This window comes from Barbus barbus (assembly GCF_936440315.1).
Source record: "Barbus barbus genome assembly, chromosome: 32".
NCBI classification, from domain to species: Eukaryota; Metazoa; Chordata; class Actinopteri; order Cypriniformes; family Cyprinidae; genus Barbus; species Barbus barbus.
Window position 1 is genome coordinate 7924513 of NC_136760.1, and position 17531 is coordinate 7942043.

At 37.2% G+C, this 17531-nt stretch overlaps 2 protein-coding genes across 6 annotated transcripts; one reads left to right on the plus strand and one right to left on the minus strand.

Moving 5' to 3' along the window:
- The first annotated feature begins 400 nt into the window (after positions 1-400).
- LOC306852457 (interferon-induced protein with tetratricopeptide repeats 5-like) lies at positions 401-6188 on the plus strand. The gene is made up of 2 exons (XM_079389311.1): positions 401-612; positions 2815-6188. The coding sequence occupies exons 1-2, from the start codon at positions 599-601 to the stop codon at positions 4238-4240; spliced, it is 1440 nt and encodes a 479-aa protein (XP_079245437.1). The 5' UTR covers positions 401-598; the 3' UTR covers positions 4241-6188.
- Positions 6189-6369: 181 nt separating this feature from the next.
- slc16a12b (solute carrier family 16 member 12b) lies at positions 6370-15870 on the minus strand. Of its 5 annotated transcripts, none has more exons than XM_079389317.1 (8): positions 15627-15788; positions 12955-13202; positions 12241-12428; positions 10676-10779; positions 9108-9251; positions 8421-9006; positions 7675-7934; positions 6370-7315 (listed from the first exon to the last, which is right to left on the minus strand). In XM_079389317.1, exons 4-8 carry the CDS (start codon positions 10683-10685, stop codon positions 7077-7079), a joined length of 1239 nt encoding a protein of 412 aa, XP_079245443.1. In that variant the 5' UTR covers positions 10686-10779; positions 12241-12428; positions 12955-13202; positions 15627-15788; the 3' UTR covers positions 6370-7076. The 5 variants fall into 5 exon arrangements, with proteins under 5 accessions (XP_079245443.1, XP_079245444.1, XP_079245440.1 ...); XM_079389318.1 differs by having other exon boundaries at positions 12955-13205; XM_079389314.1 differs by lacking the exon at positions 12241-12428 and having other exon boundaries at positions 15627-15870.
- Between the last annotated feature and the right edge of the window lie 1661 nt (positions 15871-17531).

Here is a 17531-nt window from a genome sequence, read left to right on the forward strand (position 1 = left end):
TCAGCAGAAGAAAGAAATCATACAGGTCTGGAACAGCTTGTGGGTGAGAAAATGATGACAGAATTTTCATTTTTGAGTGAACTATCACTTTAAACTTCTTACTCAGTGCAGCTGAACCAAACTAACTAGCTGACCCATCACATGGGATATGAGAAAATAAGTCAAAAATAGCTCATTTGTTATGAGCACAATCGTGATTAGGCCCAAAGGCAAGCTTATTAATTTATGAGAAACTTATGGTGTTTATTATTATAATAGTTTCACATGTCTTTCATCATTAAGTGCTTGCCGAGAAGGCCTGGGTCTCATGTTGCCATGAAACTTTTATGGATGAGTGGAATGCAGGATTTTCAGCAACTGGAACAAGCAAAGTACAATGTATGAATGTAATTTATTTTAGGATGTCATGAGTAGTTCCTAGAAAGCATGATGTTTCTGGATTGTATATGCCTTTTGTGCGTCTCGGAAACCGAAACTGGCAACTGAACGGGTACAAGTCACGCATCTTTCAGGAAATGAAAATAAGCTGCTAAACTGCATACTGAGCAGAGCTAGTAAACATCATCCGTATACTTTTCCACAAGCTCCAAGTCAAAGGATGTCAGAGATGAGGTGAGTGCATTTTCGAAATATGAACTAAAGATGTGTCTGTCTTGATTATCTGAAACTAAATGGCGAACGGTAGCCTAATGATAACAACAGCTGGAAAGATTTGTATTCTGTCCGGGAAGACCCGAGTAAAGGTATTAGAACAGAAATCTGCTCAAGTTTGTTGTTCAACAACTGTTCAGATTATGGCTACTTCAGTCTCAGTTCCCATAATAACAGTACTGTGTTATTTTATTTTATTAAATGTGTAGTAGTTTATTAATAGCTTTGTATTAAGGGAGAGTGAGACGAGAAATATGAGAAATTAACTTTGAATACCATTTTGAGGACCATCACCCCCCTGAGGCGACAGAAAAGTTGTCTCCGTGTAACAATATAGGGTTTACTAGACAAAAAAAAAATATATATAAAAAATATAAACATGCGGTAATAAATTATAATTTCATGTCAAGTTTATGATGAATGTTAAATAAAAGTGTATTATTTGAATCAGAATGGCTCTCTTGCTCCATTTGATATAACAACCACACAATCTTTATCTACTTGTTATATGTAAAATGTAAAAGTAAAATGTCTGATCAGGAAGAACTCATTACCAGCAACTATGACGCTGCAGCTCTCTCCTGATTTCTGTTGAAACCTTTGGAAGCTGCATGCCGATAGATAGATAGATAGATAGATAGATAGATAGATAGATAGATAGATAGATAGATAGATAGATAGATGTAAAATAATAAAAATAAATTAGTATTTTCACTTTTATTTCCTTATGTATGATTATATTATTTTACTTTTTCATTTATTTATATATAGCCTATTTCCACTTTTATTTCCACATGTATTTATTTCCACATTAATTTGTTTTCACATTTATATTTCCTCATTTATTTGTCCATATGTTAATGAAGGGGGCGTGTTTACTACAGACGTAGCAATCGACCTCAGAGTTGCGACTTTGAGAAGAAAGAAGCTTTAAAAAGCTTTGCATAATTAGCAAAAATGGTCAGCGCCGATAGCCTTGTGGGCAGTGTGCCGACATACAGCACGGTTCGAGGACCTTTCCTGATCTTGGTCCCCTCTCTCTTTCCCAATTCGCTTCCTGTCAACTCTAAACTATCCTATCACAATAAAAGGCTTTTGTCAAAAATAAATCTTTTTTAAAAAATTAGAAAATAAAAATAAATAAATAATAATAATTAGATCAGTTGTTTCAAACACACTGATCAAATATGATTATGCAAGATGATCGGTAGACTGAGCTGTTGCGCATGCTTCATGCATTAATTGTTTTATCCAGAAAAGAGTTTGTTTGTTCATCCTTGCAGTCTATGGTTCATCCTATATACTATGCAAAACAGTTACCATGATATTAAATTACTTATACCAGGATATAAGATGTTGGCCATATTACCCACTTCTAAGCCATTCTTTCATAGACTTACACTACTCAAAGGCCTCATAGCTTGAATGTTGGAATTTCTTTTGAAAAAAAAAATACATAAGGAAATGCAAGTAGAAATATTTATTTAAGTGTGTGTTTGTTTTTACAGTTCTTTGTAAATGTATTTCACATTTATTTATTTAGACAGCTTTGTCATTAAGCACTGGGACTGGTCAATCCCTGCACGGGAGAATTCTGAGGTCACTGGTGGATAAGTCAAGGTGTTAATGCAGTCAGCAGGGGGCATGCGCTCTTCACCCAAATTTACTAGTATTGTGGTAGGATATACAGCCTACTATAAAAGTCCCTGCAGTTTAAATGATTTTTTTAAGCAGAGGTCCTGACACTCTCTGGTTATTTAAAAAACCCAGGGTGTTTCCCTAAATGACTATAGGAGTGTAGTCTTGGCATCCTGGCCAAATTTATCACTCTGTGTGCTTGTGGAGTTCAAGAGTTTCTTCTGTCACTCTAAAGCACTTTGAATTATATAATGTATAAATATATAAATGTGTGTGTGTGTGTGTAATTAATTACTGTGGAAAGCTGTCACTACATATGAACATTCAGACAGACGTTTTTGTCTGTGGTGGTATTATTATTATTTAATAAACAATATTTAATAAACAGTATTTTTGTTATATATTATTTAAAACTATATATTTAAGTGGGTGGGTGTTCACATGGGTGCTGCTTGAAGACATTCTGTTAAAAGGCAAAATCAGTTATTTTTATTCTTTTAACCAATTGATTTGTTTTCTTGTTAGTTCAATCCAGGACAGTTTACAATCGAAACTGGATCAACTGGAGTGTCACTTCACATGGGACATTAAAAAAGAGGATTTGGTCTTGACGGATATCCTCAATAGGCTTGAGGAACAGGTCAAGATGGGTCTAGGGAGGGAGCTAGGAGTTGCACGAACTAACTGCTCTTTAGGATATGTGAAATTTCTTCTTGGGCGTAATGAAGAGGCCCTTACTCACCTGATGAATTCTGAGACACTCATTAAAGAAAACCTCGGTGACAACTGTGACAAGACTCTGATTGTCACCTATGGAAATTTTGCCTGGATAAACTACCATATGAAGAACTACACAGAGAGTGAAAGTTACCTGATGAAACTTCAGAAGATAAATGAAAAATTTTCAGATGAGCTTTCCCCCTTTCCAGAGGTGCTTGGTGAGAAGGGGTGGGCCTATCTTAAATTCTCTCGCAAATATTATGACAAAGCCGCAGAAGTTTTTCAGAAGGCTGTGGAACTGGATCCAGAACATAGCGAGTGGAATGCTGGTTATGCAAAAACTCTGTTTCGCACTGAAGCTGGTCCATTATGCACTGTGGATTCACCTGCAATCAAGCAGCTGAGACAGACCATCGACATCGACCCAGATGATAATGCCTCTAGAGTTCTTCTGGGAGTTAAACTTTTGTTATGTTCCAAAGAGTTGATGAATGAATCTGAGAAACTGGTAGAGACAGCTCTGAAAGGCTCTCCAGAACATCCACATGTCATAAGATATGTTGGGAAATACTTCAGGAATCAAGGATCTGTAGACAGGTCAATTGAAGTGCTAAAGAAATTACTTGAAACATCACCAAACTCAGGTTTCATACACCATCAGTTGGCAATGTGCTACAAGACCAAGAAAATTAATTTACAGAAAGAAAAACGAGGAGTAAATAAGACAGAGATAAATAATGCACGAAATCAGTGCATTTACTATTTAGAAAAGGCAACTTCTCTAAAAGCTTCCTTTATCATTGCCATGAGTGAGCTTGCACTTCAATATGGAGAGAAACGTGATCTACCAAAGGCAGAGAAAATGTTTGACAGAACATTTAAAACAGCTAGAGAGAAAAATGATAGTGTGCATGTAGTACATTATTTCTATGCTGAGTTCCAGCAGTATAGTAACAGACGTGAGGACTTAGCAATCAGACACTACAAGCAGTGTTTGGAAATGAGTCCACATACTAGTGAGGGGGATAGAAGCGCAAAGAAACTGATGTACATTGCCCAGCGATATATCAAAGATAACCCAGATAATTTGAAGGCAAATGAAATACTGGGAATCATTTATCAAATTAAATGGGAAATGTTTGGGGACACCAAGAGCTACGCTGCCACTTCTGGCAATGAAGAGAATAATGAGTCCCTCAGTAATCTTTCTGAGATTAATTGTGAAATATAAACTTTCTACAAGGATGCATAATTAATTGTTAATGGAAAAACAATTAACATTTGAATAAGAGTAACAAAATTTGTAGTAACAAAAATACACAAATAAGGCATTATTTGTGTATTTTTGTTACTACACATTTTGTTACTCTTATTCAAATGTTAATGAATTTAGGTGGTTCCAAATGAGGGAGTGAGTCTCATTCCCAAACGATGTGCAAATAAGGCTTTTCCATATAGGCCCACATTTTGTTGCTAGTTTTCTCTCTTTCTCACACACTGCCTCCTGAGTTCATGTTGGGGGTGGGTCTTTGAGTATGGCATTCTCAAAACCGGTTGAAGACAAAAGCTTTTTAAATATAGTTTTATATTGTAGGCTATTGGGCCTAAATTTTGTCATATATTCAGAATGTATTTTTGCACACTTGATAATTCATGAATTCTGTGTGAAAATGCTCAGAAACAGATTTAAACTAGTGCGAATATAGTGAACAAGGCTTAATATGAAACGAGTTATTGTTATTTTTTAAATGTTACTTTTTACTTTACAAATCTTTTTGATTTATTCAGTCTTAATTATAGTATATTGTGCTCTAAGGCAAAAAAAAGCACCTGTTGTAATACAGTCTTTCAGAATAGTAGAATGTATTCGGATCTATTCAGCTATAAAAAACTAAAACTAATGCAGCCCTGTTCATCTTAAGTCATATAGATTTTGCAGTGGTATTTCTTTTCATTCATATTGATTTTGATGGCGTACTTCGTTTTTAGGAAACTGTATGTCAGGTGTTAAATCTTCTGATTATAATTTACTCATCTTTTCTCTGTATTTGTTTCCTTGCCTCTTAACAAGTTGCTTCTTAATAAGGCCATTATGCTGTTTCACTTGGAGTTTGTTATTGAACTTATTATCTTTATTGCATAATAGACTCTGGATATTTAATCCCTTAATTAGGTATACAAAAAGTTTTAATGAAAGTATGAGATTTCAAGGAGCTGAAGATACAGAGAAATGTATGTGTCCATTGAATCAGATAATGTTATTGATAATAAATATTGTCCATTGATACTTATCCTACTATTGGGGCTTTGTTTAAAATACTGGGTATTGTTGATTACAGTGGCTAAAAGCAGCAAGGAGTGGTTATGGATGATATATATGGTTGATATTGCAGTTGTACTTTTTTTTTTTTTTAAGTTACATTTTTGTTCCTCTGTTAGCTTTTGGGTGTTTTTCTGTTTTCTTACCTTTTTACATGTTGACAAGTTCTTATGATGGTAATTATTCATGAGCACCTGCTGGTTGATTTGAATGTCACTAAATGTATTTGTTGTTTTGCACTTCATCTTCTTATATGTTCCACAGAAGAAAAAATAATACAGATTGGGAACACGATGACAGAATTTCATTTTTGGATGAACTAACTTTAAGTGCAATTATAGTTGCATTGCTTTTAAAGGTGTATTACTTTTGTCACGAGTCCGGGCCCTGCGCTTCTCCCTGTCGCCACCAGAGGTCACCATCTCCCTTCCACCCGGACTCACCTCACGCAATCACGTACACCTGCCACATCACGTACACCTGCCACATCACGTACACCTGTCACATTACACACACCTGTTACACTCATGACACCCGCAGCTGTTCCCCATTGCCACAGACTATTTAGTCTCCCCTCTCCCACCACTCTGGCTGGTTGCGTAGTGTTATTTCATGTATTTGTTATTTGATATTTGTTAATTGTTTGGTAAATGTGTCAAAGTGATTTTGTTTCTAGTGTTTGCTCTGGGCTGGGATACACGCACCTCATTGCCGTTTTTGTATCCCAGTCCTTTTATGTTTTGTTTTTTGTGCCGTGTTGGCCTTTTTGTTCCTGATTAAACTTGTCACCTGCACTTGGACCCTGACCTCATCTTTTCGCGGCGCTTCTTCGCCGTACCGTGGCAACTTTGACAAATTCAAATATAAACAAATAAATAATATAAAAACAAACTGCTTTCTGTGCACTGGATGTTAAGAAAATTGATAAAGGCCCGTGGCAATTCTTTTATCAGTAACTGATGTAAACCACACTTCATAATCTTGAAATTTGAAAATATATGAAACTTTTCCTATAAATGTTTTTTTTATTTTATTTTTTTACAATGGTTGTATGTAGTCTGTTCTTAAAACTAATGAAACAGTTTATATTACTGTTTAGCAGCTAATAGTTTAGTAATTCACTATTACTGAAGCTGTTACTAAACATCTAGTTGAGAATGTCAACATTGAATTCTAAAGGCTTTAGGTATCAGTCCCATGCATTAGTAGCATGATACATACATCAGAATTTCGTAAACTCTATAAATCATTTGTTATCTGAAGAATCATTGATGTACTGCTTAGCTGTATCAGACTTGTGATCATAACAAAATACATAACTTAATAAAAATGTCAGACCATGACATGCACCATTTATATCTGAATGAAACTGTTCAGACTGTCAAGATATTATCTAGGGATCAGCACTGTCCTCTACTGACCTAAATAACATACTACAACTGGAGCTTCAGTTAGAATGACTTTCATTTGTAATTGTATAGAGGAAAACTCGGTGACTGCTTACACATTACTATGAAATTTGAGAGATGGAGTAAATATAAAAATCTTGATGTGTGTGTATGTGTTTTTTTTAAGTTTTCTAATGTAGATGAACATTTCTTTTGAACAGAAAGTCAATAAGAGGTACATAAGCATTTTTATACACAAACAATTACTCTGTCAATTAAACATACTGACTATATATACTAACAAAATTTGATTAAACAAAGGACTAGATAAAAACAAAATACAAATTGTTATCCCAACGCTATGAAGTGTCTGGTATAATTATCATCAAGTCTTTTTCTTTAGAAGTATAATAGTCTACTTCACATAGTTTGCCTTCACATGACACCAATTTTGGGTTTTTGCTCAGACTGTTCTTTTGGTTTCTCTGACAACGGCGAATTCCAGCGACTGAGAACAGCAGGAGAGAACTGGAGATCAGGGCAAACCCACTCAGAAAGAATGTCGCTGTGTAAGTCCCTGTGGTGTCTACCAACCAACCTATGCAAAAAAAAAAAAGAGAGTTCAGAGGTTTTTTTTAAAGTAACCTTTATCCTTCCAAGAAAATAACTTTTAATGTGGTGAAATGGGAACAGTTTGGATGGTTAATGTGTCTCTATCCATTAATAGTTAACCAATTATTGGACTATTTTAAAAGAACCTGTCATTACAAAGTGAAAATTGTGCTTAAAAAAACATTCCAGGTAATTTTTAACATAACTTTTACGTACTGCACCTAGGGCGTGTTATTGATTACCACAGAAAATAAAAACTCATCACTCAATGTGACAAAAAATAACATGTTTATTATTATAATGGAACTTTGAACTGACAGAAATAAAATAATTTGAGGCTCTTACCTCCAATGGGTGGGCAGACCAGATAGGGAACAGCGTGGAGGAAGTACACAACTCCAAGAGCTGAAGACAGGTATGCTGTCCCTACAACATCTGATGTTACAACAGGAATGAGGGCAACATAGGCACCATCAAAGTACCCATAGAGCACAGAGAAGGGTACCAGCAAAACAAATGTGCGCAAGAGAGGGATAAAAAAACAGCATAGTCCCTCCATTCCCACAGCAAACATGTAGCATATATTCCTGTACTTCTTCAGACACCTGGGAGAGATACAGAAAGTGTTAGTCAGCATGATCAGCAAACAACCAACAATCTTTGTCTGTTTTTCTAAAACCTGAGCATTTTTTTTTTTTTTAGCTTTTTGACCTCTATGAATCATTCATCAGACAAGAAACCATGACATGTGCACTCTTGTAAATTTGGACTCTAAACTCACAGCTGGGTCAATGAAAATTTAAAACTAAAAACATGAAATCTATTAAAATGTAGTCTGACTTCATGTTATTAATGTTTAATGTTTTATGTGTGTTAAAATGTTTTACATGGTTGGATATGATGGTTAGGTATGTTTTGAAGCATGGCTGCTGGTTTGAGCTGGTTTAAGCTGGTTCTTAGCTGGTCATGTGCTCAGGACCAGCTTAGGACCAGCTCATGACCAGCACATGACCAGCACAAACCAGCAGCCATACTTCAAAACATACCTAACCAACATATAGTGGATTTTTTTAAGAGGGAGAACTACATACCTCCTGTCAGTGAGCCAGCCAAATGTGATGTTGCCAACAATGTCAATGACCCCTAGTATGGACATCAGGAAGGCAGCATGTTGATGACCAACACCTACATCCAACGCGTATGGTACAAGGTACACAAACGGCAGACTGCACCCACTGGCCAGCAGCAGGAAGGAGCCTGCCAGCACCAGAAAGTCAGGCATGAGCAAAAAGTGGTATTCCTGCATGAACTGAAGGCAACGTTGTTTAGAGTCCACTTCTAATTTGTCATCCACAGCCTTCCTCGTAGGAACGCTGTGCGGCTTAACACCATACTTGCACTCTGAGTCTACTGGAAGAGGACAGGCCTCCTCTTCTTTTAGAATGATAGGCCGTAACAGAGCTCCACATACACACAGGTTAGACACAAAGCCCCCTAAAATAAGGAGGGCCCCTCGCCACGAGTAGTGTTCAATTAGCAGCTGCACTACTGGGGCCAGGATGAAGGTCCCGATGCCACTCCCAGACATGGCAATGCCATAAGCCAAAGCCTTCCTCTCACAGAAATAAATACCGACCATGGCAATAGCTGGAGTGTAGCAAAGGGCGAAGCCAAGCCCTAAAAAAAGAAGAATATAAAACATAGAACAATAAATATAGAAATATAGAAAGTATAGAATACAGGTCTGTAGGTCAGTGTTTTATTTTTAGGGCTCTTACCAGTTAAAACTCCCAGGGTAAGGTAAAGATATTCCAGACTGTTTGCGAAGGAGCTGAGGACTAAACCTATGGAGGCCAGGAATCCTCCTAGTAATACAGCTACACGACATGACAACCGATTCCCGATCAGGCTTCCGAGTGGAGCTGCAAAAGAAACATGTGAGTAAACATATTGTGCAAATCATATTGAACAATTTGAAAACATATTTTAAATAATATTTACTGTAAGATGGGTTTCCATCCACGTCCAGTACTATACATTCAATTTGGGACCAATTTCTTTATAGACATTGATATTTGTATTCAGAGAGATGGATTAAATTGAACAAAAGTGACAGTGAAACTTTTACATAGTTACAAAAGATTTCTATTTTAAATAAATGCTGTTCAAAATTGATTTCTTGAGCACCAAACCAGCATATTAGAATGATTTCTGAAGGATCATGTGACTCTAAAGACTGAAATAAAGGCTGCTGAAAATTCAGCTTTGCCATCACAGGAATAAAATTTGAAAATATATTTAAAAATAGAAAACAGTCGTTTTAAATTGTAATAGTATTTCACAATATTAATTGTGTTATTGTAATAGTTATAATAATTGTGTATTTAATATAAATTGTGTATTTCTGAGAATATTTCTTGGAAAAATGCTGGATGGAAACAAGAAGATATGAATGTGGATTTTTTGTTCAGTAAGAGGGCATAAACTTCAGCAAAAACACATTTCTGGAATAAATTTACATTCACATCAAAAATGTCAAGTGTTAGGCTCCCAACCACTAAGCAAACATAATTTCGTCAGATTGTTTTGTCTGTGTTTGAAATGGCCACTAATTTTTTAATATTACATTACACATTTTGCAATATTACATTACAAAACATTCATTACAAGAAATATAATTTAAAATTTTTTTTAATTAAACCCACGAGTCGTCAGTTTCCTCAGAAGTGGTGATTTTTCTATGTTGAACTCATGGGATGAAAATGCTTTATTTGGTAATCATCTTAATATTGTAATATTCGTAATATTGTGAATATTCCACTAATGAGCCCCTCTCTCATATGCAACTATGTGCCTCTACAGACTCCTGCATGGCCCATATCAAACATATCATTCTTGTGAGAAAAGAGAACATGTCAGCAAAACAAAAAAGCTTTAAATAATAACAACGTTTCTAACTTTTTTTTTTACAAGTCAGCCGTCTAATGATAGCCCTTCATTAGCAATGTAAGTCTTAAGATTTCTGTACTGTCAACAGCAGACAGCACTGGGTGTAAGGAAAGCAAACAGGCCTGTTTTTTTGGGTCAAGCTTGCAACACTGACGTGTCCTCTCAAGATGTTCGCTGTGTGTTGCTGACTTCAAGAGAATGTTTTCACCCTCCCACAGGCTGCAGGTCTTTTTTAGTGTCTTATGCAATGGTATCGTCTCAGATGAACCAACTTTGTGACCAATTAAGAAAAGAGAATTTGAAACTGCCGGAATCCCTACTTCAGACCAGGCCAATAATGATGACTGTGATACACTAATGTACAATGACTTTAGTGTCCAATATGATCATTACATACCACACAGCATGGTTGTGCAATCTACTAATGAATGGATCCATGCCGTCCCAGAGTAATCTCTTGCAAAGTGTATCTGAAACTCAACGAAGAATATGGAGATGCATCTGGAAGAGAGAAAAAGACAACTCTGATCAGACAAAGCACACACAAAACATGTTTGTTGTCTTTGAAGGACCATATTGTGACACTTCAAACTAACAACATGCTTTAAAGTCTAGTGCCATTCACAGTCAGTAACAACGAACAGCCGAGCGGATCGTGGGTGTCTGGATATGAAGTGCTGAGACGAGGTAATGAGGCACAAGCCTCTGCAGTGCCTGTTCTGCACCTGAACAAACAAAACTAGATCACCATGCAGGTCAGTCGGGTCAGAGCACTCAGTGCGAGTATGACAGCCAGAAACTCTCACGTCTTCCACCACTATAAGACTGACGTGTCTGGCCATCAGCCATCAAAGAAGGAGATGTCCTTCAGTCAACTGTTCCACAGGCAGTAAAAAAAAACCCAGTCAGCAAAGCTAAGACACACACACATCAATAGATAAATACCACACATGTGGATGATAAGAGCTTTTAAACGGGCTAAGGGCAAAGAAGAGAATCCATAAGATAAAGAAGAGGTTAAAAAGGCAATTTTTTTTATCCGAAGACCACCGGCTGCCCTTTAAGCTCTAAAAGAGTTTCATCATCTGGTACTTCTCTAGTTGATTATTACCACTTATCTCAACAGGACTTCAGAAATGGTCAAAAGAGTCCCTGTTTAAGAGGCGAGAGGTCACAAACTATTTTGTTTCCACCAGCGGCGGCGGCCACGCCCAGTGCCTCGCACCCGCTTCCGGAGCATCCTGGGCTGATGCACAGCGTGCAGGATCCCCCACTGATGTCGGTGCGAGCAGCGTGGTCTGCTCGTGGTCTTTCCAGGGCGGCGGTGCCCGCTCACAAGGCTTCCGAGGCGGCGGTGCCCGCTCACGAGACTGCAGAGGTCCTCCTGCTCTGCCTGCCCGCCTTGGCCTCCTGCTCTGCCGGCGCCTCCCTGGCGCCCTGGCACAGAGGTGTCTTCGGGCCCTCTTCCGCTGCACGGGCCTGGCCCGCCATCCCTCCCCCTGTTCCACCTCCCTCCGGACTTTTGGGAGTTTTTGCTGGAACGTCTGGGAGCCGTTCCTTAAGGGAGGGGTCATGTCATGAGTCCGGGCCCGGCAGTTCTTCCCGTCTCCACCAGAGGTCACCATCTCCCTTCCTCCCGGACTCATCTCCCGTAAACACATACACCTGTCACATTACATACACCTGTCACATCACACACACCTGTCCCACTCATTACACCCCCAGCTGTTCCCCATTGTCATGGACTATTTATACACCACTCTCCCATCACTCTGCCTGGTTCCATTAAATGTTTTTGTGTTTGTGATTTCATGTGTATGCTGGGTAAAGGTAGTTGTTTATTTTCTAGTGTCTGCTCTGGTCTGGGATACATGCACTGCATTGCCATTCGTATCCCAGTCCTTTTCTGTTTTGTTTTTTGTGCCGTGTTGGCCTTTTTGTTTCATTAAAAAAGCACCTTACCTGCATTTGGACCCTGACTCCGTCTTTTCACGCCACTCCAGGCATTCCGTGACACATAATTAATGGATTTGCAGACCTGTTCTTCAGGTTCTCGCATTTCACACCTTTCCATGTCAGTCATGTACTTGAACATTTTAATTGAATAAAAAAATAAGTATAAGGCGTAGTCAGTTCAGCACGTTCCTTGCCTGAGGGGTAAAGGCAAAATACTGCTGAATAGAACAGCTTGTTCAAAGATGCATAAAAGGAAATAATTTCAAAACATATTACAGAAAAATATCACAAGTGGGTTAACAACCAAATAAGTAAAAACACCCAAGAGTTGCAGGCCATTAGATGTAAAAACAACACTGTGTTATCTATATCCATGTGTGAAGGCCTGAAAGTTGTTTACATGTCTGTCAAATGTAACCTGACCTCAAAGGCTGCCTCAGAAACATCACACTTGTCACTTTGTGAACCAGTGACTCATTCTAGGTAATTCTCAGCGTGGAATTAACTAAATATAGTTGTGCCTCATGTACTGTACTAAACAAATTAAACAGGTTAAACCCATTTGAGAAACTATCCATGACAATATTTGGTACTGAACATCATGTTAAACCTTTTGGTTTAGCTATAGCTGAAAAACCCCACCTATCGATAAAGTTAGCTTAAAACTGTTCTAGTTCTACACCGGTATGTACAACAGCATAGACCTTCCAAAAAGCTTACCTAGTAACAGCTCTTGTGCAAACAGTTACCACAAAGCAGCAAGCCACGATCATCCATCCCCAACCTCCATCAGGAGGAAGGACCCCTCCTTTCTTCTTTTCCTGAGCCATGGAGTCTGTCCTTCCCAACGCTTTTATTTCCCTCAAACTCCAAAACTCCTAGTCCCAAACACACGTTGCACCTCTCTGCCGCCACACTAACACCGGTCATGGAATTCCTTCTGCTGATGTGAGGCCTGGTCAGTGACTCTGCTGAGCGCAAGATGACACAGACAGCAAAACAGACTGGAATGAGTAACGAGCTCAGCTAAAATGATTAACAGGCACAAAGGGTGATGGACATGTTCTGTAAGTACTTAGAAAATGAGACATCTTCCAGGGTTTGGGGCTCCTTTTTGCTCTTATAAATGATTCACAGTGAAAAGTGAAATGATGCATGAATGTATTCATGGAAAGTGTTTATGAGAGAGAGCCCACAGTTAAGCTGACGAGTTGCCATATTAAGTTGAGACCTTGCAGTCTGCCTTCCTGACCCTTCTGACCCCTCTTTCCCAATTAAAAAGATGCTTATTTCCTCTAAATACCATCCAGTTTTCGAAGCCATGAGGAGCTACAGTAAAAACATTAAGATGTGGCCATGAACAGTACACAATGTACACTGTCAGGATAAGACGATGGCAGTTTTTCCCCCTCTTATTATACAACTGAACTTGTACTGTATAGTTTATGACTAGATATCAGTCGACTGTGGGAACAGCACCAATTGCACATTATTTCAATGCAACATGAAAAACAACTCAACAGATTTCTAGGCTTGTCTAATTGTTTCTAGGCTTGTCTAACTGTTAATTTGTGGGATTATTTACTCTCCTCTTCCTATATTTAAAGAATGCTTCGTCAGTACATAGCAAAGTATTGTACTGGCATAAAGTTGGCTTGACGTTGGACGTTCGATATTCGCATATTTAGGGACCGTCTCCAAAGTTACATGCGATATTAGTATACATTTTTCTAACTTCAATAGCATATGAGCAGAATGACTTACAGTCATGAAAACAACTGTACACTGTTCATCTAGGTGACAACTATAATGCACACCTTTTACATTTTTGATATTTATTACAATCTACTGTAAATCATATGCAAAATAAAATGCTATTTTTCTGTACCGAATGGGCTCAAGCGCAAATTTAAAGCTCAATAGCATTTGAGGAGAATGACTTACAGTCATAAAACAAACTGTAAACTTGTTTGTTTTATGACTAAGTCATTCTGCTGAAATGCTATTGAGCTTTAAATTTGCGTTTGAGCCCATTTGGTTGTGAAAAATAGGAATTTTTACATATGATTTACAGTAGATTTTAATAAATTAAAAAAAATGTAAACGGTGTGCATTATAACTAACACGTAGATGAACAGTTTATAGTTTGTTTTATGACTGTAAGCCATTCTCCTCAAATGCTATTGAGTTTTAAATTTGCGTTTGAGGCCATTCGGTTGTGAAAAATAGGAATTTTTACATATGATTTACAGTAGATTTTAATAAATATCAAAAATGTAAAAGGTGTGCATTATAGTTGACACCTAGATGAACAGTGTACGACTGTTTTTATGACTGTAAGTCATTCTGCTGAAATGCTATTGAGCTTTACATTATGGCATATTTTGCGTTTGAGGCCATTCGGAAGTGAAAAATAGCAATTTTTACATATGATTTACAGTAGATTTTAATACATTTTAAAAAAATGTAAAAGGTGTGCATTATAGTTGACACCGAGATGAACAGTGTATAGTTTGTTTTATGACTGTAAGCCATTCTCCTCAAATGCTATTGAGCTTTAAATTTGAGCTTGAGGCCATTCGGTAGTGAAAAATAGGAAATTTTACATATGATTTACAGTAGATTTTAATAAATAAAAAAAATGTAAAAGGTGTGCATTATAGTTGACACCTAGATGAACAGTTTATAGTTTGTTTTATGACTGTAAGCCATTCTCCTCAAATGCTATTGAGCTTTAAATTTGCGCTTGAGCCCATTCGGTACAGAAAAATAGCATTTTTTTTGCATATGATTTACAGTAGATTTTAATAAATAAAAAAAATGTAAAAGGTGTGCATTATAGTTGACACCTAGATGAACAGTGTACAGTTGTTTTCATGACTGTAAGTTATTCTGCTCATATGCTATTGAAGTTAGAAAAATGTATACCAATATCGCATGTAACTTTGGAGACGGTCCCTAAATATGCGAATATCGAACGTCCAACGTCAAGCCAACTTTATGCCAGTAATAATTGTATGTGTGTAGAAAGAACCACAACCAAAGGTCCCCCATTATTATTAGTAGCCTATATTATTATTACATTTTGCACCTGCAAATCTTGTCATGAATTTGCCTAATTATCAAACAGGTTACCTTAGAGAGTTTTTAGAAGATTAAAAATAATCGCAAATTATTACGTTTGGCATAGTTAAAACACGATATATTAATATTGTTGTTGTTATTAGAGATGCATAATAATTACTTCTAATAATTAAAGTAAGAAAACTGAGAAAGTTTCATGTCGTGTTGTTTTTCTTTTAACAATATAAATTCACCAGTGCACGTCATTCGCTTGATGAAACCAGATGTTTGAAAAACCACTCAAAGTGCTACAAAATAAAGGCACTTACCATTGTATAAAACGACCAAACTTTCCCCATTCAACTCCTCTGAAATCACATGAGCCGGTCCAGACGTTTGAAACTCTTCTGCACATTCGTTTAATTGAGTTGTTGCATGATGTTCATCAACATCCTGCGGCTTCCACCAGCGAAGTTTGCAGTTGTCGGACTGGGAACATCAAGACCAGAGTACACTGACATGTTTAGACAAGCGAGCTGTGAACCTATTCACCTTTGACTGCACACCCCGTACACGTGAAAAGAAAATTATGCAAATAGCCTTAGCATGGCAGGGCATAAGTGTGGATTTCCCTCTCAAGCCTGCAAAACTATGTGCTTGGGAGATGCCCTAGTTTCAGTTAATAAACGTGCTCAGCATACAGCAATTTATAATTTCATAAGTACTAACTCTATCAACCTGTTTTTCATTTCTGATAAATACATTTAGAATACTGTAACTATTCAATAGACGTGTAGGGATAATGCACACGATCTAAATGAAAGATTAGCTTATTGGTCCACTTTTTCAAGAAAATACCATTTCAGTCTTTCATCAAATTTTCAAGTTTAATTCAATGTGTTTCTTGGCATTTCTTGTAGTGCTGTCGAACGATTAATCGCATCCCAAATAAAAGTTTTTGTTTAGCCTACATAATGTGCGTGCACTGTCTATATATATATAAATGCACGTATATATTTTGAAAATATTTACTTCATATTTATATTGTAAGAATTACAGAACCTCAGACACTTTGAACGCCTGAGATGGACAACACACACACAGTGCATTAACATACAGACATCTGTCTCCACATACCACTGAGAGAAAATGCAGGAAAACGCCTCTCTGAAATATGCATCAGTTCCTTTTCATCCCCTCTTCCCCTCAGCCATCCTTCCCTTCACTCAACTCACTCAGAATGGTCAATAGTAGAATGTAATGTTCTGCATTAATGCAAGTGATATTTACAGTCATGTTTGGTATCATTTGAATTGTCTCAGGGCGACTGGTACAATGGTCTCATTCTTATAAGAAGTAAACTAAAAGGTAATACAGACCGTAAGAGTTCAGAGATATTTTGCTCACTGTAGAGGGTGGGTCAGTTCCTAGTGGTTTTCATGCAAATTACCTTCTGTCCCAAAAGGTGCTTACTCGACTTGATTAAATTGCAAATTACAATTCTTAGTTCCTGTCTCCACCTCGGGGGGTATTGGTCTTGGTCTGAAGTACTTAAGGAAATGTTGCAAAAGGATCGGGGCGAATCTGTAGCCAGAAGCCCATAGTGTGGTGTGTCTCAATACTCACACTATGTATTTCTATAAAGTCAGGTATGCATCCTTTACTCATAGATTCATCTTTGAGAATTCGATGTTTTGCATTGATATGATTTGATCTCTTTGAATTGCTGTGTAATTGACATATACATACAGTATTTACCTGACTGATAATAAATTGTTACATTTGACCTTATTCTGTCTTACTCTGTAATTATTGACTCTAGTAGATTACGTTGCATCCTTGTTAGAGACATGAGCAACCGAATGAAAGAGTAAATATAAAGTCAAGAGTTAACTAGAATAATCAAATATCAGAAGAATACTAATTAGAAATAGACAAGCAATCAATTTGTATTTCAAGCTAAATATGAGGTCATAATAAAATGGAGTCAGATTAAATAATAAAATGAAGTCAGATTATAGAGTTTAACTTAAATTGAAGAACTTTGCACACTGGAAAGACCGAACACGCAGGAAACCGTCTCCACCATCGGATACCTTCTTTGGGCCAAATGGGTGGACCTTACATATTCTATAATATATATAAATATATAAACAACATATTTTTCTGAAATATATACATGCATGTGTGTATTTATATATAGCCTACATTTTAAATATACACAGCACACACAC